Genomic DNA, 26,940 nt, shown 5'->3' with positions numbered 1-26,940 from the left:
CACTGCACTCCAGCCTGGGCGACAGAGCAAGACTCCGTCTCAAAAAAAAAAAATAAATAAAATAAAATAAAATAAAATTATGCACTTTATGGTATGTGAATTATATCCTGATCAAGCTGTTAACAAAACAAACAGCACTCAAGAGCTGGCCCTGACCACAGTAGCAGAATAAAGAAACAGTGGGCCGGGCATGGCGGCTCACGCCTGTAATCCCAGCACTTTGGGAGGCCAAGATGGGCGGATCACGAGGTCAGGAGATCGAGAGCATCCTGGCTAACACAGTGAAACCCCATCTCTACTAAAAATACAAAAAAAAAAATTAAAATAAAAAATTAGCCGGGCGTGGTGGCGGGCGCCTGTAGTCCCAGCTACTTGGGAGGCTGAGGCAGGAGAATGGCATGAACCTGGGAGGTGGAGCTTGCAGTGAGCTGAGATTGCGCTACTGTACTCCAGCCTGGGCGACAGAGCGAGACTCCGTCTTGAAAAAATAAAAAAAAGAAAAAAAAAGAAAGAGTGCAAGTAGGCCGGGCGCGGTGGCTCACGTCTGTAATCCCAACACTTTGGGAGGCAGAGGTGGGTGGATCACCTGAGGTCAGGAGTTCGAGACCAGTCTGGCCAACATGCTGAAACCTTGTCTCTACTAAAAATACAAAAATTTAAATAAATAAATAAAATTAAAATACAAAAATTAGCTGGGAGTGGTGGGCACCTGTAGTCCCAGCTACTCAGGAGGCTGAGGCAGGAGAATTGCTTGAACCTAGGAGGTGGAGGTTGCAGTGAGCCGCGATCGCGCCATTGCACTCCAGTCTGGGTGACGAGTGAAACTTCATCTCAAAAAAAAGAAAAAAAAAAAAAGAAATACTGTGAGTATCTGAAAGCCAGCAACAGGGCTGGGGAGCACCCCAAAGTCACGGGGGCCCGGCAGGACATGGGATGCGCTACAGATGGAGGTGGGGTCAGTGTCCTTCCCTTGTTCCTCAGTGGCTATTGCAAGGCGGCACCAACGTCCCTGAGGAGGAGCCTGGGTAACCCACCTGTAGCAGTGGCCGGGCTCTGTCCGTCCCGCTCTGCCCGCTCGCTGGTCAGCTGATGCCTGGGAGACCCAGGTGACACGGAAGGAGGACACGCCGGTGACGCGGTCGTAGTAACGCTTCTTGACCTTCCCACAGTCCACCACGTACTTGATGCCAGGGATGGTAAGAGACGTCTCGGCAACGTTGGTGGCCACAACACACAACCGAGACCCCTCTGGTGGAGGCTTAAAGACCTAGGATTCAGGGAGGGGATGGCAGGAAAACACCAGAATCGGGAAAGAAATCATAGAATGGAGGTCCAAGGACAAAACCAGCCAGGCTAGTGTGCTGGAGAGGTAGCAAGGGCAAGCCATCCCATCTGGGACCCAGTGCCTTGCAGGAGTGTTCCCTGTTCTCCAAAACTACCTCAATATTCCTCAAAACTCTGGGGATGCTGGTCAAACAGCAGATGGAGAGGACCAAGGGCTTGACTAACCTCACTGCAATGTCCTTAAAAGTGCCCCAAAAGCTGGGCACCGGCCCAGCACGGTTACCTGTGCTTGCTTTTCTGGGGCCAGCAGAGAGTACAGCGGGAGCACGTGGAGTGGGAGGGAGGCGTCCGGCTGCTCACCTGGAGGGAAAGCAGAGGTTACTGGCACCCGGGCCAGGACAGATGCTCACAGGCAGGAGCCAACCACAGCTGCCCTGCACCCGTAGGCTGCTCCACCAGAGCTCCTTTCTTTGCCCTGCTGAGGTGGCTCCCCTTGGGACCAGCCAGGCCAAACCTGGGGGGACTGCTGAGAGGTTCCCAGGGGCTCTCTAGTCTCTACAGCCCTGAGCCGGATCTGAACCCCTGCTGTGCTGCACAGTCTCCTCCTCCAAACCCCTGGCATGGATCCTGGGGGCCTGACTCTGCTCCTCGTGTCCTGGCAGCACTGTGATAGGCTCAGGCTGAGCCAGTACTGGGGTACCCTCTGCTGCCCCACTCAGCCCCTGGCTGGGCACAGCAGGGCACTGGGTCCATCTACATTCAGGGGCCCCTGCGAGCACACGGAGCTGGGCAACACTCCGGGGCCCTGGAGACCTGCACCTGTCAGCAAAGGGGTTGGCAGGCCCCACTACATTCAGCATGACAAATGTTCCAGGCCTCCTCGTGCCGGGCAGTTTCAAAGAACTCAGGAAGCATCGAGGACAAAGCTGCTAGAACCCCAGCCCCCACGGGGCCCACAAGGGCTCTGGGCACAGCCTTAGGGCAGAGCTAATGAACGTGAGCAGGAAGCGGGGCTAGGAACACACCTCCATCTTGCCCGCCATCCCCCAAGTCCAGATCAAGGTCGGAGTCCAGGGCCCCCTCTTCCTCGTCCACTTCTGCCTCCCTGTCCTCATCGCCTTCACCTGCCGGCAACACCGAGTAATGATCCAAGTTGATCTGGGGCAGCACCTACGGCAAACACATAGACACCCGGGCTGCAGGGACCCTGGGTGTGAGGATGAGGCATGTGCAGGAAGACAGATGCCCTCATGTGGAAGACCCGGTTCACACCCACGGGTCGTGTGACCCGGGGCAGGCCACATAACTATCTCTTCCTGTCTGAGTTTCCCCACCTAAACAATGGGGACTATCACAGACCTTGTCTCTCAGGCTGGTGGGAGGGTTGTGTGAACACATGTGAAGTACTTGGATCACTGCCTGACACATCAGTAGTGCAACAGGCAAGTTGGAGACGGCTGAGTGCTTACGCTACTGTCACGGACCACAAGACTCACGGTGCCTTCATGCAGAGGCTAGAGGAAAGCACCTCCCAGCCCAGCCATCCCAGTGTAGCTGGGAGTACAGGCGCATACCACCATGCCTGGCTAATTTTGTATTTTTAGTAGAGATGGGGTTTTGCCATGTTGGTCGAGCTGGACTTGAACTCCTGACCTCGGGTGATCTGAAATCTCCCAAAGTGCTGGGATTACAGGCATAGCCACCATGCCTGGCCTTCTTTTCCTTTTCAGAGACAGAGTCTCACTCTGTTGCCCAGGCTGGAGTGCAGTGGGGCCATCACGGCTCACTGCAGCCTTGACCTCCTGGGCTCAGATGGTTCTCCTGCCTCAGCCTCTGAGCAGCTGGGCCCACAGGCATGTGCCACCACACTGGATTAATTTTAAAAATGTTTTTGTAGAGACAGGGTCTCACCATGTTGCCCAGGCTGGTCTCAAACTCTAGGCCTTAAACGATCCTCCCACCTTGGCCTCCCAAAGTGCTGGAATTACAGGCATGAGCCACTGTGCCTGACCGGGAACTGGATTTTTAATTTCATTTTATTCCACTTACACTTAAACCTAAGCAGCCACATGGGGCTGGTGGCTGCTATCCTGGACAACGCAGCCTTACTCTCCAGGAGTCCCTGCCAGCCCCCCACGTACCTCGGTCCGCGCCTTCTTGGCCCTGGCCCGCGACTTCTTAAACTTCCGCATTTCCTCCGCTGAGTCTTTCTGATCATCATCCTTTTCTGGAAAAGGGGCAGGTTGGAGAGAAAGGCGTGTGTGGCCCGCATGGTCGCTAGCACACTGCTCTTTGTTGTTCAAGGCATGGCCATTTATTCGGGGGTGAGGTGGGGGACGGCAAAGGTGCTGATGCTCCCAGAGGGAAGCTCAGAGGCGGGAGCTGCACCCCAGCCAGGGAGTGTGAGGCCAAGCCCAGCTGCTCAGGGCAGAGCGCGGGTTGGGGCGTCCTCTTTACCTTGTGGCCGGGCTCTGGAGGGTGGGAAAGCCTTCCTGAGCCTGCGGCACAGCACGTGCACCTCAGCCTGCCCTGTCAGGAACACCAGGATGCCGCCTGCGGAAAGAACGGGCCCCTCTGTTATCCATCAGTCACTCACAAACATTTGCTTAGCAATGGGCACCTGCCAGGCCCTGCTCTGAGAGGCAGGGCTCAAGTGATAATGCGGGAGGACAGGGGTACACAGACATAGACGAGCAGGAGGCAGCACCCCCAGACTGAAAGAGCTGTTGCCAGGGAGTTCAACAAACACAGCAACCACACAGCCCAGCAGCGCCACTCCCAGGCACAGACCCAAAAGCCCTGAGACACATGCTCAAGTGAAAACCTGTACACCACACTTGTGACAGCGCCGTGGCTGCCCTGAGACCCAAGGCTGCAGGAAGGCTCACTGCCCGAGCTTCCGCCTCGCCTCCCGCCAGCCCCAGTCTCCCAGAGAATGGATGGGAGCCCCGAGAGGCTGTAAGCAGAGCAAGGACAGAGTATCATGAAGCGGTGACCTCAGCTTCCTTGAAGGAGGAGTTCAAGCTTGGTGGGAAACACCCCCAGGCTCCTTGCCTCCCTAACATGAAGAAAGTCAGCCTTGAGCCCGAATTTGGCACACAAGAGTCTCTGATTAGGCTGGGCGCGGTGGCTCACGCCTGTAATTCCAGCACTTTGGGAGGCTGAGGCAGGCAGATCACCTGAGGTCAGGAGTTCGAGACCAGCCTGGTGAACATGATGAAACCCCATCTCTACTAAAATACAAAAAATTAGCCGGGCGTGGCAGTGTGCACCTGTAATCCCAACTACTTGGGAGGCTGAGGCAGGAGAATCGCTTGAATCCAGGAGGCGGAGGTTGCAGTGTGCCGAGATTTGCCACTGCACTCCCGCCTGGGCAACAAAAGTAAAACTCTGTCTCAAAAAAAAGTCTCTGGCTAGAAGTGATCACAATCTATTCACACAGAAAGGTCACGTCCACTTCAGTAACATGAGGTGAGTAACGGAGCGGGTGTGATGGGGACAAGGCAGAACTGTGAAGGGTATCCGTGACTCTCGAGGGGATGTGCCTGTTCCCCTGCAGTGTCTATGGTCACCTGCCAGCACCAGCCTGGGCCCTGTGGGTTTTTCTGCTTATCAGATGGGGACAGATGGCAAACTCCACCATCGGGCAGCTGCTGAAGCCTCATAGTATTTTGAGTGGAATAAGGCAGGACAGGTGTTGTGAACACTCTGGAGGAAGTGAGGAAGCCGAGGCCTAGCAGGGACAAGGGACTTTTCTGAGCCACTCAGAGATGGGCCCTCCCACACTTGTCCCTTCAGCGAGGGTTTAGGAAGGGCGGCTCCTTTCCCCTGACCTGGCCAGGGCCTCACCTGCGGGCAGCATCCGGTGGATCTTGCAAATCTTCCGGAAGCACTCGCCGCTGTAGTCTTCCAGTGGTGTCCGCTTGTTGAAATGCACAGTCACTGGGAACTGCCTGGATTCCACCTGTGGGGCGCCCAGGAAGGCGCGGTGTGGGGGCGAGCTTCGGCCCAGGGCTGCCTTCCCTTTCCCCATCACTCTGAATCAAGGTTTCCAACACCCCCTCCAAGCTGCTGTCAATACCCCACGTGACCAAGTGAGGTCTCTCAGGAGGCTCCCGACACCAGGGCGTCCTTGTGCCGTCCAAGCTCACAGAGCACCTGGGACCCTGTGTTACCTTGATGACCGGGGGCGGCTTGGCGAAGAGCCGCGGGTTCTGGGTGAAGTCCTCCACACGCAGCGTGGCCGACATGATGAGCAGCTTGAGTGGCAGGTTCCTCTGCGGGAGGACAGGCTTGGTGACTGCGGCCCCAAGACTACAGGTGGGTCTGAAGCCTGGGAAATCGGCATGAGGGTGCCCTGCTGCCCCCCCGTTTCCAGCCCCCACTCTCTGCCCCTTTCTGGATGCCAAAGGCTCCTTGGAGAAAGTGAGTCAGTAGCGGGACATGCTGCTCCCAGGGCGGTGGCTTGTTCCAGGGTGTCTTTCAGAGTTAGGCTTTGATGGTGGAATATGAGGCAAGTGGGCTGAGACTGGGGCCCACCCAACCCAGCTCCCACCTGACACCAAGATTCACCAGGTGTCTGTTCTGGGGGCTCAGGGAGGAGCTGCCTGATTCTCGGAGGTCTGTGGGGGTGGGAGGGAGCTCCCTGGTCCCCAGGCCGCTCAGCAATGCCTGATGGCCTCATGGTGAGCTCTGCTTCAAGCCCTTGCTGCCTTTGCTGCTAGGAAACCCCAAACCCAGAGGCTAAGGAGTGGCCAGAGCACCTCTGTGGGAGGCATGGCACCCAGCACAGGCCCCTCTCTTGCCCCACAGTGACCGTTCCTCTCTGCCCTACCCCCGTGCCTTCCTGACTCCACCTCACCCTTGCTGCTTGGCTGCTCTAGACTCCCTAATGACACAAACCAAGACCACAGTGAGATATCACTTTCCACCCACAGGGATGTCTAGAATAATAAAAATGGAAAATGACAAGTGTTGGCAGGATGTGGAGAAGCTGGAAGCTCTGACACTGCTGGTGGGGAAGTACCATGGAACTCTGCAGCCACTGTGGGAAATCATTTGCAAATGGTTACACACAGAGTGACCATGGTCCAGCTTCTTGGGAGGCTGGGGCAAAAGGATTCCTTAAGCCCAGAAGGTCGGGGTTGCAGTGAGCTGTGATTGCACCACTGCGCTCCAGCCTCGGTGACAACGAGACCCTGCCTCAAAAAAATAAAACAAAACAAAAACCACCACCACAAAAAACCGTAAAAGGCACAGGGTTTCTTTTTGTTTCTGTTTTTCAGATGAAGTCTTGCTCTGTCACCCAGGCTGGAGTGCAGTGGCGCGATCTCGGCTCACTGCAAGCTCTACCCGCTAGGATTAAGTGATTCTCCTGCCTCAGCCTCCCGAGTAGCTGGGATTACAGGCGCCCACCACCAGGCCTAATTTTTGTGTTTTTAGTAGAGACAGGGTTTCACCATGTTTGCCAGGCTGATCTCAAACGCCTGACCTCAAGTGATCCACCCACCTCAGCCTCCCAAAGTGCTGGGATTACAGGCGTGAGCCACCGCGCCCAGCCTAGGGCTTCTTTTGGGATTGATGAGTGATGAAACGTAAAACTGTGGTGATAGCTGCACACTCTGTGAATGGACTAAAAACCATTGAATTGTACATTTGAATGGATGAATGATATGAAATGTGAATCACAGCCCAAAAAAGCTTGTTACCAAAAGAAAAAAGGCACCAGACAGATGCCCGCCTCAGGACCTTTGCACTGCTCTCCTCCAGTCAGACTTCTCCTCGCTCTGCGACGCACACTGCTCGCTCCCTCCCTCACTCAGTTCTCCACTCAAGCTCAGAGGTCACCTTTCGGGTGAAACCCTCACTAGCCCCACATCCTCCCTCCACTGCCCCCGGTTTTGTCCGTCACTGGCTCACATACTCTGAGTCTGCGTCCTGTCTGCCACCCTTGCTGAGTGGAAGCCCCAGGAGGGCAGGAACTGTTAGAACAAGATGGTATCTTGTTCACTGTCGATTATCAGGGCCTTGAACGTGGCCAGGCTCGTGGCACATGTGGAGAGCAAGCCTCTCTCCTGGCCGGGAGGGTGGGACAGGCCTACTGCATGGAGCCCAGCCCCAGGGTGGCACCCTTCACTCAGCAGGCCCATGTCAGGTTGGGGCAGGGAGATGGAGAAAGAGGCTCCGGGGAGCCCCTCTCAGAGTTCCGGGAGTCTGACCCTTGGCCGGGCAGGCCCATCCGCTCTGCTGATCCCAGAGGCCCAGAGGCCTCATCACCTGGCCCCATTGCACCTGGCCAGGCATCAACATTTCACCTGAGCCTCTTGCTTTGGGTGCGGAGAAGGACACCAGTTTATGAGGCTGGTGCCAGGGGCGGTGGGGAAGGGATCATACAGGGGCTGTTCCAAGATTCACGGCCCTGGCACAGGGCCTAGACCTAGGCCCAAGAGGACCTTGTCCTTGGGGCACCTGCTCATGGCAGTGGCCCAGGGTACAACGGGGAACAAGTGAAGGGAGCCCAAGCCTCTGACAGAGCTGGGGGGGCCCAGGGCTTGGGGCTCCCCAGCACCCGCCTCCTGCGCTACCTTGGCCCGGAGAGTCACAATGCGGGACAGGAGGCCGATGAGGATATCCGTGTACACGCTCCTCTCGTGGGCCTCGTCGATGATCACCACCTTGTACCGCAGCAGCAGGAAGTCCTGGGGGGAGGTCCAGGGGTGAGGCCCGCCCTCCTGGCCTGAGCCCCAAGGGCTGCTTCACGTCTCAGAACTCCCACTTGAAGAGACAGTGTGAGAGGAAAGGCAGCTGCTCTTCTTCAGAGGTGAGCTGCTCAACTCAGATGCCCGCAGGGCGAGAGGGCAGGTGGGAAATGGATATGAGATGGGGGGTGGGGCCGTGGGCAGTTGGACAGCAGGTGCCACACAGACAGGGGCCATCCAGACCCAAACTGCATCCACTGACACCCCAGTGGCCTCCAAGCCAGGAGGGCTGGAATCACCTTTGCCATCCCCGAGAGACTGGCCCTGCCCAAGGGGATGTCACAGCCAGCATGGAGCACAGCTTCTTCCCCACACAGCAGCGCCCCACCCGGGCCCTGCAGGCTCTCCAGACGTGCGTGCCGTCCGCTTGATCAAATGGCGGCTCCCTAGGAAGCGTGGGGCCCTTCCCCAAGGCCCAAGTGCGCTGATGGGAGGCAGCAGCTCGGGTTCCGATTTACAAACGGAAAGAACTTGGGACGCAGCTTCTGTGGCCAGGGACCGTGAAGACGCACCCCTTCTCAAGCGCAAGGCCCAACGGCTCCCTGTCCCCCAGCCTGAGGCTGGCACCCCACTCCGAGTCTGGTGCTGCCCCTCACCAAACGCAACTGGACTCGAAGCTCCCAAGAAGGGGCTGTGTCTGGGCCCACCACAGGGCAGAGCCTGCACACCACAGGCTTTCAGTACACCCTGGGCAAGGTGTGAACTCTGTGAGTCAGTTATAATAAAAATACAAGTTCACATTTCATGAGTACCTTCTAGGTACGGGCCACTGTGCTAAGCTGTTAGCATGCACTCTACAACTTCCACTTCAAAATGATTCTCTGAGGAATGCACTAACATCCTCATCAAGAAACTGAGCTTGGAGAGGTTCAGTAACTTCACCCAAAGTCACACAGCAGCACCATGGGAGTGCTATGCCTAGCACCCCGCCCCCATGCCCACTGGCCTTGCTCTGTGAGCCAGGATCTGCAACCAACCTTCTGGATTTCTTTGAGCAGCACACCATCTGTCATGAACTTGATTCTGGTCTCCTCTGTCACGTTTCCTTCATACCGGATCTGGTAGGAGACGACCCTGTGTGGGCAGAGTTCGGTTTAGGGCAGAGCCACGCCTGGCTGGGGCTGTCACCACGGGGCCACTACAAGGCAGGTCATGGAGCAGGCAGGCGGCTTGAGGGCAGGGCCCACCAGCAACCCGAAACAAGACCCAGACATCTCCCCAGTCCACTCTCCCCCTCCAGAATCCTGGTTTCTGAAGGGAAGGGAAGGAGCTGTTGAGGGCAACTGAGGAGCCAGGCCCCAAACACCTTGGCCAGAGCCCTCCTCGGATGGCGACTACACCAGGAGACGCCGGGGAGACCTGCACATGGGCTGGAGTGTGTTCTGGAGACTATACAGACTTGGCAGCTATCATAGGGGTACTGTAGCTGTGTGTGTTTCACAAAAAGTCCTTGTCTTAATTCAAAAATTAGCCTGGTGTGGTGGTATGCACCTGTAGTCCCAGCTACTCAGGAGGCTAAGGTGGGAGAATTACTTGTGCCCAAGAGGTTGAGGCTGCAGTGAGCCAAGATGGCACCACTGCACTGCAGCCTGGACAACAGAGCCATCTCAAAAAAAAACAAAAGATGGCTCACGCCTGTAATCCCAGCACTTTGGGAGGCCGAGATGGGTGGATGAACTGAGGTCAGGAGTTCAAGACCAGCCTGGCCAATATGGTGAAACCCCGTCTCTACTAATCACAAAAATTAGCTGGGCACCTGCAATTCCAGCTATTCGCGAGGCTGAGGCAGGAGAATCGTTTGAACCCTGGAGGCAAAGGTTGCAGTGAGCCAAGATCACACCACTGAACTCTAGCCTAGGTGACAGAGTGAGACTCCATCTCAAAAAAAAAAAAAAAAAATTAGTCCTTATCTCTCAGATCTGTACAGCAAAATATTGAGGATAAAGTATCTATGATTTGCTTCTAAACAGTGGTGGGGAGGGGGCCGGGAGGAGAGTACAGACCCAACAGGGTAGGGCAGGAGTTGACAATTATTATAACGAGGTCTTGGGTACCTGGGGGCTTATTATACTATCCTTTTTACTTATGCATATGCCCCCAATTTTTTTTTTGAGATGGAGTCTCACTCTTGTTGCCCAGGCTAGAGTGCAATGGCGTGATCTTGGCTCACGGCAACCTCTGCCTCCCAGGTTCAAGCGATTCTTCTGCCTCAGCCTCCCGAATAGCTGGGATTACTGGTGTGCGCCACCACATCTGGCTAATTTTTTTGTATTTTTAGTAGAGACAGGTTTTCTTCATGTTTGTCAGGCTAGCCACGAACTCCCAACTTCTGGTGATCTGCCCGCCAAGGCCTCCCAAAGTCCTGGGATTACAGGCATGAGCCACCATGCCCAGTTCTCACATTTTCATAATATTTAACAAGTTAAAAAGAGGATGAGGCAGCTTTTTCTAGACGCATGCTGACTATGCACAGAATTGTCCAGGAGGATGTGCAGGAGATGGGCAGTGGTGGCTGCTCCTGGGGAGGAGGCAGGGCACTGGGTGAGAAGGGGCCCCCAGTACTCCATGCCTGCCTTAGTGTCCTCCCAGCCTAACCGACAAAGACACCAAGTCCCCCGACTGGCGTGCTGACCTGGGGGCCGGTGGCTCTGTCCGGCCCACCCCCGACTAGCGTGCTGACCTGGGGGCCGTGGCTCTGTCCAGCCCACCACCACATCCTGAGAGCTCAGGATAGGCCTGGCATACTAGATGCTGCCTAGTAACATCTGATGAGGGCAGATGAGGCAGGCTCTCACTCTGTGCCCTTTTGTGCCTTCTGGATTTTAGGCCATGTTGGACATGTTAGACACGGGCATCTGCATTATAAACACATGCTCCCAGCCATTGCAAAGCAAGTGCTGTATCTGCCCGTTCAACGTGGCTTTCCAAAGAAAGTCCTATAGACTTACTGCCGGATTTTTTTTTCTTTTCTTTTTGAGATAAAATTTCACTCTTTTCGCCCATGCTGGGGTGCAATGATGCAATCTTGGCTCACGGCAACCTCTGCCTCCCAGGTTCAAGTCATTCTCCTGCCTCAACCTCCCGAGTAGCTGGGATTACAGGCATGTGCCACCATGCCTGGCTCATTTTGTATTTTCAGTAGAGACAGGGTTTCTCCATGTTGGTCAGGCTGGTCTCAAACTCCCGACCTCAGGTGATCTGCCCGCCTCGGCCTCCCAAAGTGCTGGGATTACAGGTGTGAGTCACCGTACTCAGCCAAAATTTTGTACTTTAGAACCTTGAGTTTTACATTAACCCGGCAATGCTAGGTACTAGCTCCGTGACTGCCTGCATCTGGCCCCCTGCTCTGTTCTCGAGCCCCTGGATGGGCCACTCTGTCCCCTCTGCACACTGTGCAGGATGTAAGCCAAGGGCCTGCTTGAAGGCTGCCTGCTTAGGTCTGCCTGCCAATCGCGTCCTTTGCTGTAACATACTATAGCCATGCACAGGATAACAAGCTGAGTCCCAGAAGTCCCCAATTATCGAACGTGCACATGATCTTGGGGACCCCAACATACATGGGTCAAAAGTGCCCACAGGAGGCTGCCTGCTTAGCTTGAAGGCAGGTCCTGGAAAGCTGTCTCCCACAATGATTCCCAGTGCTACATGCAGAGGTGACACTCCACCCAGCACCCTCAGCACAGACGCCGCTCACCTCCTCCTGGGCTTCCCTGGAGGTCTGGACCACCCCATAGCTCCCCCCAGGAAGTAGAGCCCTCACCGCTGGGACAGATTCATCTCCTTGGCCACTCGCTGGGACATGGCCACGGCGGCCACTCGGCGGGGCTCTGTGACACCGATGATGCTGTCTTCACTGGGGGAGGAAGAACATGGCCATCAACAGTGCGTGGCCCCACCTGCTCATCCCAAAGCCTCATGCAGTTCCACAGCAAGATTCGCCACACTGACCTGGCGCTCGCCCAGGGGCCATGGGAAACAAGGCCAGGTTGCACTACTTTTAACAGCCAAGGGAACAGCCCATATGCCAACAACACACAGAAAACGGTTCAGCATTCACGGTGCAGTGGACACCAGGCAGCCGCTAGAAGGAACGGGGCCTGGGGGAACCAGGCTGGGAGTTCTGTTTGCCCCAGTCAAGCACAAGCTCCTCCAGACACAGGAACCCGCCAAGCCGATGGGTGGCTGGTCCCAGCTCTGTGGGAATGTTAATGCCACAGGCCTGGGGCTGCTCTCCCTTGAAAGGCTGCTGACAGGGCTGGCCCTCGCTGGGTGCCTGAACCTGGACAACAGGAGAGCTCCCTCCATTCCCTGTAAGTGCGGGCCCACCGTGCCCAGGCTGTTTGTGCAAACAGGGTGGTTTATGCCGGACACCTGCTTTCCTTCCAGGCATCTAGGATTTTGTTCCTGCCAGGCAGGGCGGGCTTAGGCTGCCTGGCCAATAATAGCCGTGAACCTTGAATCTCTAACAAGCCTCCCTGGTGGAGGGTAGTTCCTGTGTGGCCACAGGTGGCTACTGGAGAATTCAGTGCATCCCGTGTGAGTCCGCCGGGAGGGGACTCTGGAAGCTGGAGCTGGGCTTCCCCCGAATACCACAGGTGCCACTGCCCTCTGCCAATCGCGTCCTTTGCTGTAACATACTATAGCCATGCACAGGATAACAAGCTGAGTCCCAGAAGTCCCCAATTATCGAACGTGCACATGATCTTGGGGACCCCAACATACATGGGTCAAAAGTGCCCACAGGAGGCTACACAGTGAAAACAGTAAGCACAGGCCGGGCGCAGTGGCTCACGCCTGTAATCTCAGCACTTTCGGAGGCCAAGGTGGGTGGATCACCTGAGGTCAAGAGTTCGAGACCAGCCTGACCAACATGGTGAAACCCCGTCTCTTGGTCGGGCACAGTGGTTCATGCCTGTAATTCCAGCACTTTGGGAGGCTGACGTGGGCGGATCACGAGGTCAGGAGATCGAGACCATCCTGGCTAACGTGGTGAAACCCCATCTCTACTAAAAATACAAAAAAATTAGCCGGGCGTGGTGGTGGGCACCTGTAATCACAGCTACTCGGGAGGCTGAGGCAGGAGAATGGTGTGAACCCAGAAGGCGGAGCTTGCAGTGAGCTGAGATCGTGCCACTGTACTCCAGCCTGGGTGACACAGTGAGACACTGTCTCAAAAAAAAAAAGGAAAAAAGAAAATAGTAAGCACATAGCTCTATGTGCCAGGGATGAAGTGTGCTACGCAAGTTCACTCACTTAATCCACATGACAACCTTGTGAAGTAGGTGCCATTATTCCCATCTCACAGCTGGGGCCCAGAGAGGTTAAGTAGCTTGTCTGAAATCACACAGCATGCACAGGGCAGATCCAGGATCAGATCCCAGGGAGCCCAGGCTCTTATCAACCTTTCGGGGCATCTTCAGTGTCACTGAGGGACCTAGAGAGAACGCTGTGTCCAACCCCTACCTGCTGTAGCCTGCTTCATAGAGAAACTGAGGCACCTGTGTGGTCTTCCCGCTGCCAGTCTCACCACACACGATGACAATGGGGTGCTCGGCCACAGCCTCCATGATCACTTGTTCTTCAGAGAGAATTGGGAGCTTCAGCCGTTCTTCCTGGAAGGAGAGCAAGTCAGCACTTAGGCAGCAGCAAGACTACAGACACTGATGTGACCTCCAGGAAGGTGGCAGCTGACACGTGGGTGCTGAACAGATGTGCTTGCTGGGGAAGGAGGCCTTGACAGCTGGGGAGGGGACCAGGAGCCATGGTCCAGCAGAGACAGAGACAGGGACCGCATCCTTCGGGATACCAGGCCTGACATCATCATATCCTTCGAGACTGGCCTGACCAACGTGGTGAAACCCTGTCTCCTGGCCGGGCGCGGTGGCTCACACCTGTAATCCCAGCACTTTGGGAGGCTGAAGCGGGCAGATCACGAGGTCAGGAGATAGAAACCATCCTGGCTAACGTGGTGAAACCCCGTTTCTACTAAAAATATAAAAAAATTTGCCGGGCATGGTGGTGGGTGCCTGTAATCCCAGCTACTCGGGAGGCTGAGGCAGGAGAATGGTGTGAACCAGACACAGCTTGGTTGGGGCAGAGCAGTCTCTCAGAGATATGGGAACCCTCAGCTGTCGCTGGCGGGAGTCTCAATTAATGGCACGGTCACTTTGATAAACAATCTGGTGCAAATTTTCTCAAAGTCAAGGATGTGTGGCCCTGCAGTTCCTCTCCTAGGCACATATTCCAGATCAGGTGCTTGCTACATTTTTTCCTATGACTCATGAAAAGAAATACATTTTATATCATGACTCAGTATGCAAACAGACACATATGTGTATCGTATATGGAAGGAACAGTTCTGTGAAATATGGCTCACCCTAATGCGTATGCAGTGGCGCGATCTCAGCTCACTGCAACCTCTGCCTCCCAGGTTCAAGTGATTCTCCTGCCTCAGCCTCCTGAGTAGTTGGGATTACAGGCACATGCCACCATGCCCGGCTAATTTTTGTAGTTTTAGTAGAGATGGGGTTTCACCATGTTGGCCAGGCTGGTCTTGAACTCCTGACCTCAGGTGATCTGCCCGCTTCCACCTTCCAAAGTGCTGGGATTACAGGTGTGAGCCACCATGCCTGGCCAACAAGCTCATATTCTTAATTTTATTCTATTTCTATTCTATTCTATTCCACTTGTTGTATTTATTTACTTTTTGAGATGGAGTTTCACTCTTGTTGCCCAGGGTAGAGTGCAATAGTGTGATCTTGGCTCACTGCAACCTCCACCTCCCGGGTTCAAGTGATTCTCCTGCCTCAGCCTCCCGAGTAGCTGGGATTACAGGCATCCACCACCATGCCGGGCTAATTTTTGTATTTTTAGTAGACAGGGTTTCACCACGTTGGCCAGGCTGGTGTCAAACTCCTGACCTTAGGTGATCCACCTGCCTCGGCCTCAAAGTACTGGGATTACAGGTGTGGGCCATTGCGCCTGGCCTCCATTTGTTTTTTTTTTTTTTTAAATATGAGGCCAGGCATGATGGCTCACATCTGTAATCCCAGCGACTTGAGAGGCCAAGGCAGAGGATCGCTTGAGGCCAGAAATTCAAGACCAGACTGGGCAACATAGCCAGACTCTGTCTCTACAAAAAAATAAAAATAAAAAAGTTAGCCAGGCATGATGGCACATATCTGTAGTGCTAGCTACTCAGGAGGCTGAGGTGGGAGGACTGCTTGAGCCCACGAGGTAGAGGCTGCAGTGAACTATGATCACATCACTGCACTCCAGCCTGGCAGACAGAACAAGACACTGTCTCAAAAAAAAAAAAAGAAAAGAAAAGAAAAGATTAAAAGCTACTCAATTCATGACCCAAAGATGGCTATGACGTCATCTGCAAATACTGCTCAAGAGAAACTTCTGCACATGCGCTCATAGGAGAGGGACAAGAACGTTTAAAACAGTGGTGAAGGTCGGGCGTGGTGCTCATGCCTGTAATCCTAGCCCGTTAGGAGGCCAAAGTGGGCAGACTGCCTGAGCATGGGAGTTCAAGACCAGCCTGTGCAACATGGCAAAACCCTGTCTCTACAAAAAAATACAAAGTTAGCCAAGCACAGTAGCGCGTGCCCATAGTCCCAGGCTCCTTGGGAGGGTGAGGCAGGAGGATCACTTGAACCTCGGAGGCGGAGGTTGTAGTCAGCTGAGATCAAACCTCTGCACAGGGTAGCAAACCTGCATTTCCGGGGAGCGGTTCACAGGGATGAAGACAGCAGGCTTGGCCAGGGCCCTGGGTGGGGGTACTGCAGCTGGAGGAGGAACAGGCATCCCAGCTGGCGCGGGCTGACTGCTGGGTGCTGGAGTTGGCGGCAGAGGTGCCACGGTGGTCCCCGCACCAGCCTCAGCCAGCTCAACAGCCGGGTCCTCATCCAGCTCTGACTCCCCCTCCAGCTCCGACTCCTCCGACTCCTCTTCCTCCTCCTCCTCCTCAGCTGAGGGCTGGCGGCGACGCTTCCGGTGGGCACCACTGAGGCTGCTGATCTTCTCCTGGCCCGGGGCTACCACCTCGTCAGGCTTCCTGTTGAGACAGCAAAGATTTCAGACACAGAGGCCCCACCTCAATCCCCAGAGGTCAGGACTCCAGGGCCACACACCTCTCTGCCTCAGGGCCTTTGCACCTGCTGTTCCACTCCCTGAAATGCCCTTCCCACAGATAGCTCCTCTCACTCCACTTAAGCCTCTGCTTAAGCGCCAGCTGTCAGGGAGACTCCCTGACCACACATAGACCCCACAGCTCTCCCTTCTCCCTCCACCTCGCTCTTCCCTGCTTTATTTTCTGTTCAGTGCTTCCCAGCATGGGACACAGATGCACTCACCTGATGACTTCCCACGATTACACCTCCCCCCATGACACTAGGAAGCTCCCTAAGAGAAAGGACTTTATTTCTGTGCACTGCTCTATCCCCAGAGCCTAGCAGAGAGCCTGGGACAGTCTGCACTCGATAAACAGTCACTAACTGAACAGTGCTCACAGGCACAGGCCAGGCCTCATGTAAACGAGCAGCACAGGCTGAGTGAGACCGCAGAGCCTGGTGGGACTCGGTGGGAGGGGCACACGGGCCATTTAAGGGTCAGCAGCTTGGTGGGGACACTGCTGGTGTGGCCGGATCGTCCAAGTAGTCAAGACCAGGTGGGAACATGAATTCGCCTTGTCACCCGGGACAGAGTGCAGTGGTGCAATCACGGCTCGCTGTCGCTTCCACCTCCCAGGCTCAGGTGATCCTCCCACCTCAGCTGCCAGAGTAGCTGGGACCACAGGTATGAGCCACCATGACCAGCTAATTTTTGTATTTTTAGTGGTGACGGGGTTTCACCATGTTGGCCATGCTGGTCTCAAACTCCTGACCTCAGGTGATCCGCCTGCCTTGGCCTCCCAAAGTGCTAGGATTACAGGTGTGAGCCACGGCGCCCTTCCGGCTTGGTTGTTCTAAGCCACCGTTGTTTGCAGTAATTTGTTATGGCAGCACCGGGAAGCTAACATATTGGCAAACAGCACTCATGCCTTAAAACACGACACAAACCGGCCAGCACGGTGGCTCACGCCTGTAATCCCAGCACTTTGGGAGGCCAAGGCGGGCAGATCACCCGAGGTTGGGAGTTTGAGACCAGCCTGGCCAACATGGAGAAACCCCGTCTCTACTAAAAATACAAAATTAGCCGGGTGTGGTGGCACATGCCTGTAATCCCAGCTATTCGGGAGGCTGAGGCAGAAGAATCGCTTGAACCTGGGAGGCGGAGGTTGCGGTGAGCTGAGATCGTGCCATTGCTCTCCAGCCTGGGCAACAAGAGCGAAACTCTGTCTCAAAAAAAAAAAAAACAAAAAACAAAAACAAAAACCACACAATACAAACCGAACAAAACTCACTGATGGGCCAAATCCAGCCCTCGACCACCTAATGGCAATTTCTGGCTTAATCAGCTGTACAAAAGCTGGAGGAGCTGTAACATGGAACTCTACACTGCAGGAAAACACCGACATCACTGGAACAAGAAACTTTGCTGTCCTGTGTGTCGCAGAAGGTTTAGCAGCATCTATGGCCTTTACCCACTAGAGGCATTTAGGATGACAATCAATTATCAGCCACTCAGGCCACTATAAAGGTATTTTCTCAAATGCTCCACCCCCAGAGGACCCCATCACCTGTGCACCCTCCCTAGGGGGCCCTGGAGGGAGGGCAGGGTTAGGAAAGGACTGGCCAACTCACTGTTTGGTGTGGTACATGCGGTCCCCAGTGCCCAGCTTGGAGGTGGTATAAAAGAGTCTCATCTCGGCTTCCGAAGCCTGGACTTCACTCAGCTTCTGTAGCATCTCTGCTCTCTGGGAAAGGAAACGAGTAGGTTATGTATTTGCCATCATGACCCTCTCCTAAGAAGGGAGGTGAGACTCTAATAAAATTTCAGCATCATTAACAACTGGAGTCTTCAAAATCAGAGGTCAAATTGTAATTCTACTGCTGCATGGTGTTCTTCCATCAACAGACACAGCAAGCTTGGCATGGCTTTTTTAACCCCTTTTACAGAATCTGGGGTTGTATAAATGAGGTTCTTTGCAGCAGGGTATCACAGTAGAAGATTATGGCCCACCAGATGCCCATCAACAGGAGACGAATAAAGCACAGCTCGGTCAGGTACAGCAATGCTCCCTAGCAGCTCTGAGGAAGGAGGCGGCTTTGTGTGTCTGATGTGAACTGGTCCCTGAGCTACCCTGAGCAATGCTGTGTGCAGGGGATGTACCCAGTTGGCTTCTTTCAGTTGGGTGAGGGTTTCATGAGTTTTTCCTTTATTGTTCTTGTAATTGTATATATAGGTTTTATACACACTTCTATGTGTGTATTACACACACACACACCACACACACACAGAGCAAGGCATAGCACAGTGGGAAAGCATCCTAAATAGGATTTAAAAAGGACATGCCGACCAGGCACAGTGGCTCATGCCTGCAAACTCAGCACTTTAGGAGGCCGAGGCAGGCAGATCACCTGAGGTCAGGAGTTCAAGACCAACCTGACCAACATGGTGAAACCATGACTCTACTAAAAATACAAAAATTAGGCCGGGCGCAGTGGCTCAAGCCTGTAATCCCAGCACTTTGGGAGGCCGAGACGGGCGGATCACGAGGTCAGGAGATCGAGACCATCCTGGCTAACACGGTGAAACCCCGTCTCTATTAAAAAATACAAAAATCTAGCCGGGCGAGGTGGCGGGCGCCTGTAGTCCCAGCTACTCCGGAGGCTGAGGCAGGAGAATGGCGTAAACCCGGGAGGCGGAGCTTGCAGTGAGCTGAGATCCGGCCACTGCACTCCAGCCCGGGCGACAGAGCGAGACTCTGTCTCAAAAAAAAAAAAAAAAAATACAAAAATTAGCCAGGCGTGATGGCGCATGCTTGTGGTACTAGGTAACCGGGAGGCTGAGGCAGGACAATCGCTTGAACCTGGGAGGCAGAGGTTGCAGTGAGCTAAGATCATACCACTGCACTCCAGCCTGGGCGACAGAGCAAGACCTTGTCTCCAAAAAAAAAAAAGAACACGCTCACAGGTGAGTGAGTCTTCCCCCTACTAAGGCTCCGGGGACTGCCCATTCACGGCTGCCGGAGAGAGACCCTCAAGCCTCCTGATACAAAGACACAGCTCCCGCGTGCAGTGGCCTCACCAAAAGTCAAACTTGATTCTCATGAAGCCTCCAGGTCAGGGTTCCTCAATCTCAGCACTATTGACAGTTAGGCCAAGTAAGTTTTTGTTTTTCTGTGCATTGTAGGCTGTTAACAGCACCCCATGGCTCCACCTGCCAGATGCCAGCAGCACTCCCAAGTTGTCACAGCCCAAAATGTCTCAAGACAATGCCAAATGTCCCCGGGGCTGGTGGGGGGCGCTAAACTGTCCCAGATGAGAGTCACTGCTACAGATCCAAATACTAACGTACAAAAAACTCAGACGGCAGAGGAGCATGTTTAAAATAAAATTTTAAGGCTGGGTGTAGTGGCTTACACCTATAATTCCAGCACTCTGGGAGGCTGAGGCAGGTGGATCACTTGAGGTTGGGAGTTTAAGACCAGCCTGACCAACGTGGATAAACCCCGTCTCTACTAAAAGTACAAAATTAGCTGGGTATGGTGGCGCTTGTCTGTAATCCCAGCTACTCGGGAGGCTGAGGTAGGAGAATCCCTTGAACCTGGGAGGCGGAGGTCGCGGTGAGCCGAGATCGCGCCATTGCACTGCAGCCTGGGCAACAAGAGTGAAACTCTGTCTTAAAAAATAATAATAAAATAAAATAAAATATTTAAAATCCAGAAGGTAGGAAATTCCGTAAGACAAACAACAAATAAACTATAATGGGAAAAAAAACAAGAGATGGGTGAGGAGTATCCATGAAACAACAGGAAATTTAACCATTTGCTAGATGTTTGATATTAAAATAAAAAATTAGGTTGGCCGGGCACGGTGGCTCACGCCTGTAATTCCAGCACTTTGGGAGGCCAAGGAGGGTGGATCACGAGGTCAGGAGATCGAGACCATCCTGGCTAACACGGTGAAACCATGTCTCTGCTAAAAATACAAAAAATTAGCTGGGTGTGGTGGCGGGCGCCTGTAGTCCCAGCTACTCGGGAGGCTGAGGCAGGAGAATGGCGTGAACCCGGGAGGCGGAGCTTGCAGTGAGCCGAGATTGTGCCACTATACTCCAGCCTGGATGACAGAGAGAGAGACTCCATCTCAGAAAAAAAAAAAAAAAAGATTAGAAGTGCTAATGGTATTCTGGTCATTTTTAAAAGTCTCTACTTATAGAGATACAAATTGAAATATTTATGGATAAAATGCTATGTATACTGGGTTAAATGGCGGCCTCCCTCAAAGATGCGTTTGTATCCTGGAACTTGCGAACATGACCCTATTTGGAAAAAAGGTTTTGTAGATGTAATTACGTTAACTACGTGAAGGATCTCGAGACGAGATGATCCTGAGTATCTGAGTGCGACCTAAATCCAATGAGAAGCACCCTTCGAAGAGACACACGGAGGAAAGGCTGAGGGAACACGGAGGCAGAGATTGGAGTGACGCAGCCACAAGCCAAGGGAATGCCTGGAGCTGCCAGGAGCGGGAAGAGGCCAGGAACTACCCTCCCCTGAGCCCAGTGAGGAGCACAGCCCTGACGATGCCTTAATCTCGGACTTTTGGCCTCCCGAGCTGGGAAGGAACAAATTTATACTGTCCTAAGCCCCTCAGTTTGTGGTCATTTGTATGACATCCCCAGGAAACTAGCACAGATTCATTGTACGTGGGATTTGCTTCAAAATGACCCAGGGGTGGGAAAGTGACCAGCAGTGGAGATAATCCAAGATTGACCAGGGGCTGATCAATGTTGGAGCTGGCGATGGGCACATGGGAGTTCATCATACTGTTCTCTTTACTCTTGCATATGTTTGAATTTCCCATGACAAACTTTTTTCCTCTATGAAAAATTTAAGGTTGGCCGGGAGCGGTGGCTCATGCCTGTAATCCCAACACTTTGGGAGGCCAAGGCGGCGGATCACGAGGTCAGGAGATCCAGACCATCCTGGCTAATAAGCTGAAACCACGTCTCTACTAAAAATACAAAAAAAAAAAAGCCTGATATGGTGGCATGCGCCTGTAATCTCAGCTACACAGGAGGCTGAGACAGGAGAATCGCTTGAACCCAGGAGGCGGAGCTTGCAGTGAGCCAAGATCGCACCACTGCACTCCAGCCTGGGCAACAGACCAAGACTCCATCTCAAAATAAAATAAAATAAAATAAAATAAAATAAAATAAAAATTTAAGGTTTGGTAGAGCCAGAAAAGGTGTGGGGGGTGGGGGAACAAAACAAAAAAGGAAAAAAAATTAAATGTAAATTTTTAAAAAAAGAAGAAAAAACAATTAAGGAAAACAGTTGGACATTCTCCAGAATAGTCCAGTTCAGTTCCTCTGCCATAGTAGCTGCATTTCAAGTGCTCAACAGCAATATGTGGTTAGTGGCTACTGTACTGGACCATGCACTGGAATTTTCCTCATTCCAGAAAGTTCTATCAGTTGCGCCACAGACACCCCCTCAGGAGGAGAGAGACCCCCCATCTCTCTTCTGGGTAGCCACGTGCAGACCCTGTCTGAGTGGGGCGTACCTGGCTCTTTTTCTCCTTCTGTTCTAAGATTTTCTGCAGCACTTTCCTTTCCTTCTTGGTCAGAGGCTTCTTCTCCTTCTTCGACAGCGGAGGGGCTTTGGTCTTCCTTTTCTTCTTCCCCGGTAGAACGAGCGCGTTGCTTGCATCAACTCCCTTCAAAGTGTCCTTGTCTGAAAGAGCGCAAACAATTATTAAGGCCCCATTCTCCTTGAGGTGGCTCTGGTCCTGCCTCCCACAGTCCCCCTGACCCGCATGGGGGCCTCCAGAGCCTGGACAGAGGAACAGGGGAGTCTGTGAGGTCAAATCTATTTTCATAACAATACTATGATGTTCTCAAGGCCGGGCGCAGGGGCTTATACCTGTAATCCCAGCACTTCAGGAGGCTGAGGCAGGTGGCTCACTTGAGGTCATGAGTTCCAGACCAGCCTGGCCTACATGGCGAAACCCTGTCTCTACTAAAAATATAAAATTAGCCAGGCGTGGTGGTGGGCACCTGTAATCCCAGCTATTTGGGAGGCTGAGGCAGGAGAATCTCTTGAATCTGGGAGGTGGAGGTTGCAGTGAGCCGAGATCACACCACTGCACTCCAGCCTGGACGACAGAGCAAGACTGTCTCAAAAAAAAAAAAAAAATGCTCTCCCAAAAAAAAAAGAAAAACAATACTATGATGTTATCTTTTTGTTTTTTGAGAAAGAGTCTCGCTTTGTGCCCCAGACTAGGGTGCAGTGGTGCGATCTCAGCTCACTGCAACCTCTGCCTCCCAGGTTCCAGCAATTTTCTTGCCTCAGCCTCCTGAGCAGGTGAGATTACAGGCATGTACCACCACGCTCAGCTAATTTTTGTATTTTTAGTAGAGATTGGGTTTTACCATGTTAGCCAGGCGGTCTCGAACTCCTGACCTCAAGTGATCCACCCACCTCAGCCTCCCAAAGTGCTGGGATTACAGGCGTGAGCCATCATGCCCGGCCTGATACTCTCTTAAGAGTGTACAGTGGGGCTGGGCACGATGGCACACGCCTGCAATCCCAACACTTTGAGAAGTGAGGCCAGGAGCTGGGGACCAGCCTGGCCAACATGGCAAAACCCCGTCTCTACAAAAAATACAAAAACTAGACAGGTGTGATAGCATGCACCTATAATCCTAGCTACACGGGAGGCTGAGGCATGAGAACTGCTTGAACCCGGGAGGTGGAGGTTGCGGTGGGCAGAGATCACGCCACTGTACTCCAGCCTGGGCGACAGAATAAGGCTCTATTTCAAAAGAAAAAAAAAAAGAAAGAAAGAGTGTATAGTGGACTAGGCTACGTTTCCATCATATCTATTTCTAAACATAATAGTTTGAACGTATACAATCTAGACAAATTTAGAAAAATTCAGTTATCATATCACTCTTCAACTCCACCAATTGCAGAATCTTAGGTAGGACAAAACTTAGCAAATACCCGTGTCTGCCTGACGTCTGATGCTGGGGTTTGCTCTCTGGTGTTCCTGTGTGGGGAGGATCTGATTCTTTGATTAACTGTTTGGTTTCTATGTCTTTATGTTACAAAGAGGACAGGTTTTGTGACCCTAATTAAGTACAGTGGGCTGGGTGCGGTGGCTCACGCCTGTAATCCCAGCACTTTGAGAGGCCGAGGCAGGCAGATCACCTGAAGTCAAGAGATTACGCCACTGCACTCTAGCCTGGCGAGAGAGCAAGACGCCATCATAAATAAATAATAAATAAATAAATAAATAAAAGAAGGCAATCTGAGTCATGTTCTTATGAGATTCCTCTAGGCCCTGAGAAAGGCAGGGATACATGGAAATGTCCTGTTCTGATGTGAGAAACAACTTTCCCCAAATCTCTGGGTCTGAGACCTCAGCCCCTCTGCTCAGATGGTCCAGTTCCAAGTGTCAGTCCAGTGTCTACAGCTGTCTTTGAGGTGCCATCCTGAATTGTCACTGCCATTATAACAGTTGTCCCCTGTCCCGGGACACACCCCGCCTCTGTAACCTTTCTTTACTTTTCAAAGCATTCTCGTTTCGGTCACCAACATATTTTCCCAAATTACCACCCCCAAAACTCTGATAGGAGGTAGGACAGCTACCACAGGTTAAATATCCCTTCCCAGAAATGTAGGGACCAGATGTGTTTTAGATTTAGGAATATCTGTATTCTATTTACTGGTTGAGCATCCCTAATCTAAAAATTTGAAATCTGGAAGCTCCAATGAGCATTTCCTTTAAATGTCATGTTGACACTCAAAAACTTTAGAATTCTGGAGTATTTTGGATTAAGGATGCTTAAACGTGTGCTACTGGTCCCATTCTGCAGACGTGAAAACGAAGGCACAGAGATGTTAGGGGATCTGCCTCAACTCCCAGCCTGTCTGTGGAACTTCTGTTTTTTTTGAGATGGAGTCTCACTCTCTCACCCAGGCTAGAGTACAGTGGCGCGATCTTGGTTCACTGCAACCTCTGTCTCTGGGTTCAAGCCATTCTCCTGCCTCAGCCTCCCGAGTAGCTGGGACTACGGGTGCCCACCAACATGCCTGGCTAGTTTTTGTATTTTAGTAGAGACGGGATTTCACTGTCAGTCAGGTTGGTCTCAACCTCCTGACCTCAAGTGATCTGCCTGCCTTGGCCTCTCAACACGCTGGGATTATAGGTGTGAGCCACCATGCCCGGCCTATCTGTGCAACTTCCAAGGACTGAACTCAGACTATCAGATTCCCACTCTGACATTCTTCCCTATACCCTCACTGCCTTCCAGGTCCAACAAATGTGTGGAAGAGAATGCTGATTGGTGGTGGAAGGAAGCAGACTCCTCCAGCACCCCTGGTGACCCCTCCTTCTGTTTCTAGAATCTTTCTTAATGGCCAAATCAGCCTGGCCCTTGGGGTCTTAACACAAGTGGCTGGATGAGTTCAATTTTGGAACATGTTTAGTTTCAGGGGCCTACAGGACATCCTTGAACCCACACAATTGCTTCACCACAAGCCTCCTCCAAAAGCACCCCTACTGAGGTGTTCAATGCCCTTCCGGTGTTAAATCCAGTGGTTCTTCCGCCCTTCCCCGATTCCGAAGCAGCACCTGATCCACAGGGAGAGTCCTCCTCCCTGGTGCCAGGGCAATCACACTCTGGCAGCTCATCACACACCTTCCGGGCCACTCCACCTCCCTTGCAGCCTCCTTATTTCCCTCTCCTCCAGGGCTGGACTCATACCCTCAGTCTTCTGACTAAATAAGTATCTATATACACGTCTGATTCCAAAATGGATACCTCCACCTGAACTTGCATCTCTTGAGTATCTGAGTCAACAGCTGCCCGCCTACTCTCCCTGCCTGGATATCTAGCAGGCCCCAAACTACTCACATCCAAAGCTGAGCTCTTGGTCCTCCCCACAAGCTACCCACTCAACCCCTGGGAGTCATTCTTTGTCACCGCCATTGTTTTTGTCCACAAGCCCTGTCAGCCAGCAGATACTGCCTGCTTGGCCTTCAAAACACATCTTGAGGCCGGGCGCGGTGGCTCAAGCCTGTAATCCCAGCACTTTGGGAGGCCGAGACGGGCGGATCACAAGGTCAGGAGATCGAGATCATCCTGGCTAACCCGGTGAAACCCCGTCTCTACTAAAAAATATAAAAAACTAGCCGGGCGAGGTGGCAGGCGCTTGTAGTCCCAGCTACTCGGGAGGCTGAGGCAGGAGAATGGCGTAAACCCGGGAGGCGGAGCTTGCAGTGAGCTGAGATCCGGCCACTGCACTCCAGCCTGGGTGACAGAGCGAGACTCCGTCTCAAAAAAAAAAAAAAACACATCTTGAATCCACCCATTTCTCACCTTCCTACTGCTGCCCCCTGGTCCAAGCATCACCTCCACCTCCTCCTCATCCTGGTTCTACCTTTGACCTCTACTGGTTTTTCTCAACACAGCAGCCAAAGTGATGCTATTAAAACATAAGCCCTCATCTGTCCTCCTCTGCCCTCATGGCTGCCCTCTCCCACAGAGAAAAAGCCCCAGTCCTCACCAAGACCCCAGTCCAGGCCTGACCTGCCCTGGCCCCCTGTTTTTTCTCTCATCTCCAGGCAGTCACTCAGGCCTCCTTCAGATCTTGACTCTAACAGAGTGATGTCTTCTCCAGCAACTCTATGGGATGCTGCAACCCACCCAATGACCTCTTCTGTTTAATCTGCTCACGGTATCCACAGAATTTTCTATTTGTTTATTCTTTGCCTGTCTCCTCCTATACAGCAGGTAAACTCAGGGATTTTCTAAAAATCGACCTTTCTGTTATGTCTCTAGTGCCGAGAATAGTGCCTGGCATGTAATAAGGGCTACTACTAAAAAGGGGTCTGAGAGAAATGTCAGCCAGCCAGGAGCTGAGCAGACAAGACTGGGCTGAAAATACACATTTGGGGGTCGCTGAAGATTATAAAGAGATTATAATCGAAGTCATGGGAAGCGAAGGAACTACTCTTACTTTTTTTGCCAAATTCTCCATGTTACTATTTGAGGGCGAGAGAAACCACGGGTATTCCCCACACACTGTTAAAACTAGGCTGTCACTAAGCCCCTCTCCTTTGGATCATCTGGAATGGGGGGACCCATTCCCCCCATTCCAGATGATCCATCCCACCCCTCTGGGATCCCTCTGGGATCCCCACCCCAGAGTCCTGAAGGCAGGGCACAGGCCGCCCTGGGAAATCCCCGAAATCCAGCCCCCGTCCGGGGTTGTCTTACCCTCTAGTTCCAGCCGCACGGGGGGCGGCTCGGGGGAGCCCTTCGAGGGGCCGGGACCCGCCTGCTGGCGCCCCTTGATGTTGTACCGCCGGCGCAGCTTCCCCATGGCGACTAAGCCCGGGTGAGCGCTCCAGCGGGCCGGACCACCAAAGCAACCCGAAACTCAGCCCACGTGGGTTCCCGGACCACCAACTCCGGCCGTGAGACTTCCGGGTTACGTTATCGCGAGAGCTGTAACTGACTTGGCCGATGAGTGGCAGGGTTGGAAATCATGCGAGAGAAGAGGCGGAGCCGGGCCGGGCATGGGGCGGGGCTATTTAGAGAAGTGGGCGGGGCCTGAGGTCCCCGCCCAGGCCCAAATTTAAGTCCGGGGCTGTTCTCACTTGCGGTAGTCTGGATTGAAATATGAATTATATCTACTGATACTAATTTGGCTGCTTGGGAGTGGAAGTGTTTTGCCACTTTTTAAAATATACCCCGCCCCCAATACTCCAAACTT

At 53.1% G+C, this 26,940-nt stretch overlaps 1 protein-coding gene across 2 annotated transcripts in view; it reads right to left on the bottom strand.

Moving 5' to 3' along the window:
* DHX37 (DEAH-box helicase 37) overlaps positions 1-26,657 on the bottom strand; it is a 43,912-nt gene extending 17,255 nt beyond the window's left edge. Inside the window, exons 1-15 of one of the 2 annotated variants that reach the window (XR_004059681.1) lie at positions 26,442-26,647; positions 21,719-21,888; positions 17,792-17,904; positions 15,762-16,104; positions 13,506-13,654; positions 11,803-11,895; positions 9,020-9,116; positions 7,869-7,982; positions 5,460-5,561; positions 5,134-5,248; positions 3,742-3,837; positions 3,426-3,511; positions 2,310-2,454; positions 1,568-1,644; positions 1,035-1,267 (exon numbers count right to left, since the gene is read on the bottom strand). Coding sequence is in view for 1 of the 2 variants with exons in the window: in XM_010368422.2 (XP_010366724.2) it covers positions 1,035-1,267; positions 1,568-1,644; positions 2,310-2,454; positions 3,426-3,511; positions 3,742-3,837; positions 5,134-5,248; positions 5,460-5,561; positions 7,869-7,982; positions 9,020-9,116; positions 11,803-11,895; positions 13,506-13,654; positions 15,762-16,104; positions 17,792-17,904; positions 21,719-21,888; positions 26,442-26,547 (2,039 nt within the window). In the remaining variant the exon portion in view is untranslated. Of the gene's footprint in view, positions 1-1,034; positions 1,268-1,567; positions 1,645-2,309; positions 2,455-3,425; positions 3,512-3,741; positions 3,838-5,133; positions 5,249-5,459; positions 5,562-7,868; positions 7,983-9,019; positions 9,117-11,802; positions 11,896-13,505; positions 13,655-15,761; positions 16,105-17,791; positions 17,905-21,718; positions 21,889-26,441 lie in introns of both variants that reach the window. The other variant, XM_010368422.2, reaches the window with a different exon arrangement.
* Positions 26,658-26,940: the final 283 nt, after the last annotated feature.

This window comes from Rhinopithecus roxellana, chromosome 10, assembly GCF_007565055.1.
Source record: "Rhinopithecus roxellana isolate Shanxi Qingling chromosome 10, ASM756505v1, whole genome shotgun sequence".
NCBI classification, from domain to species: domain Eukaryota; kingdom Metazoa; phylum Chordata; class Mammalia; order Primates; family Cercopithecidae; genus Rhinopithecus; species Rhinopithecus roxellana.
This window is presented reverse-complemented; position numbering and strand designations above follow the sequence as displayed.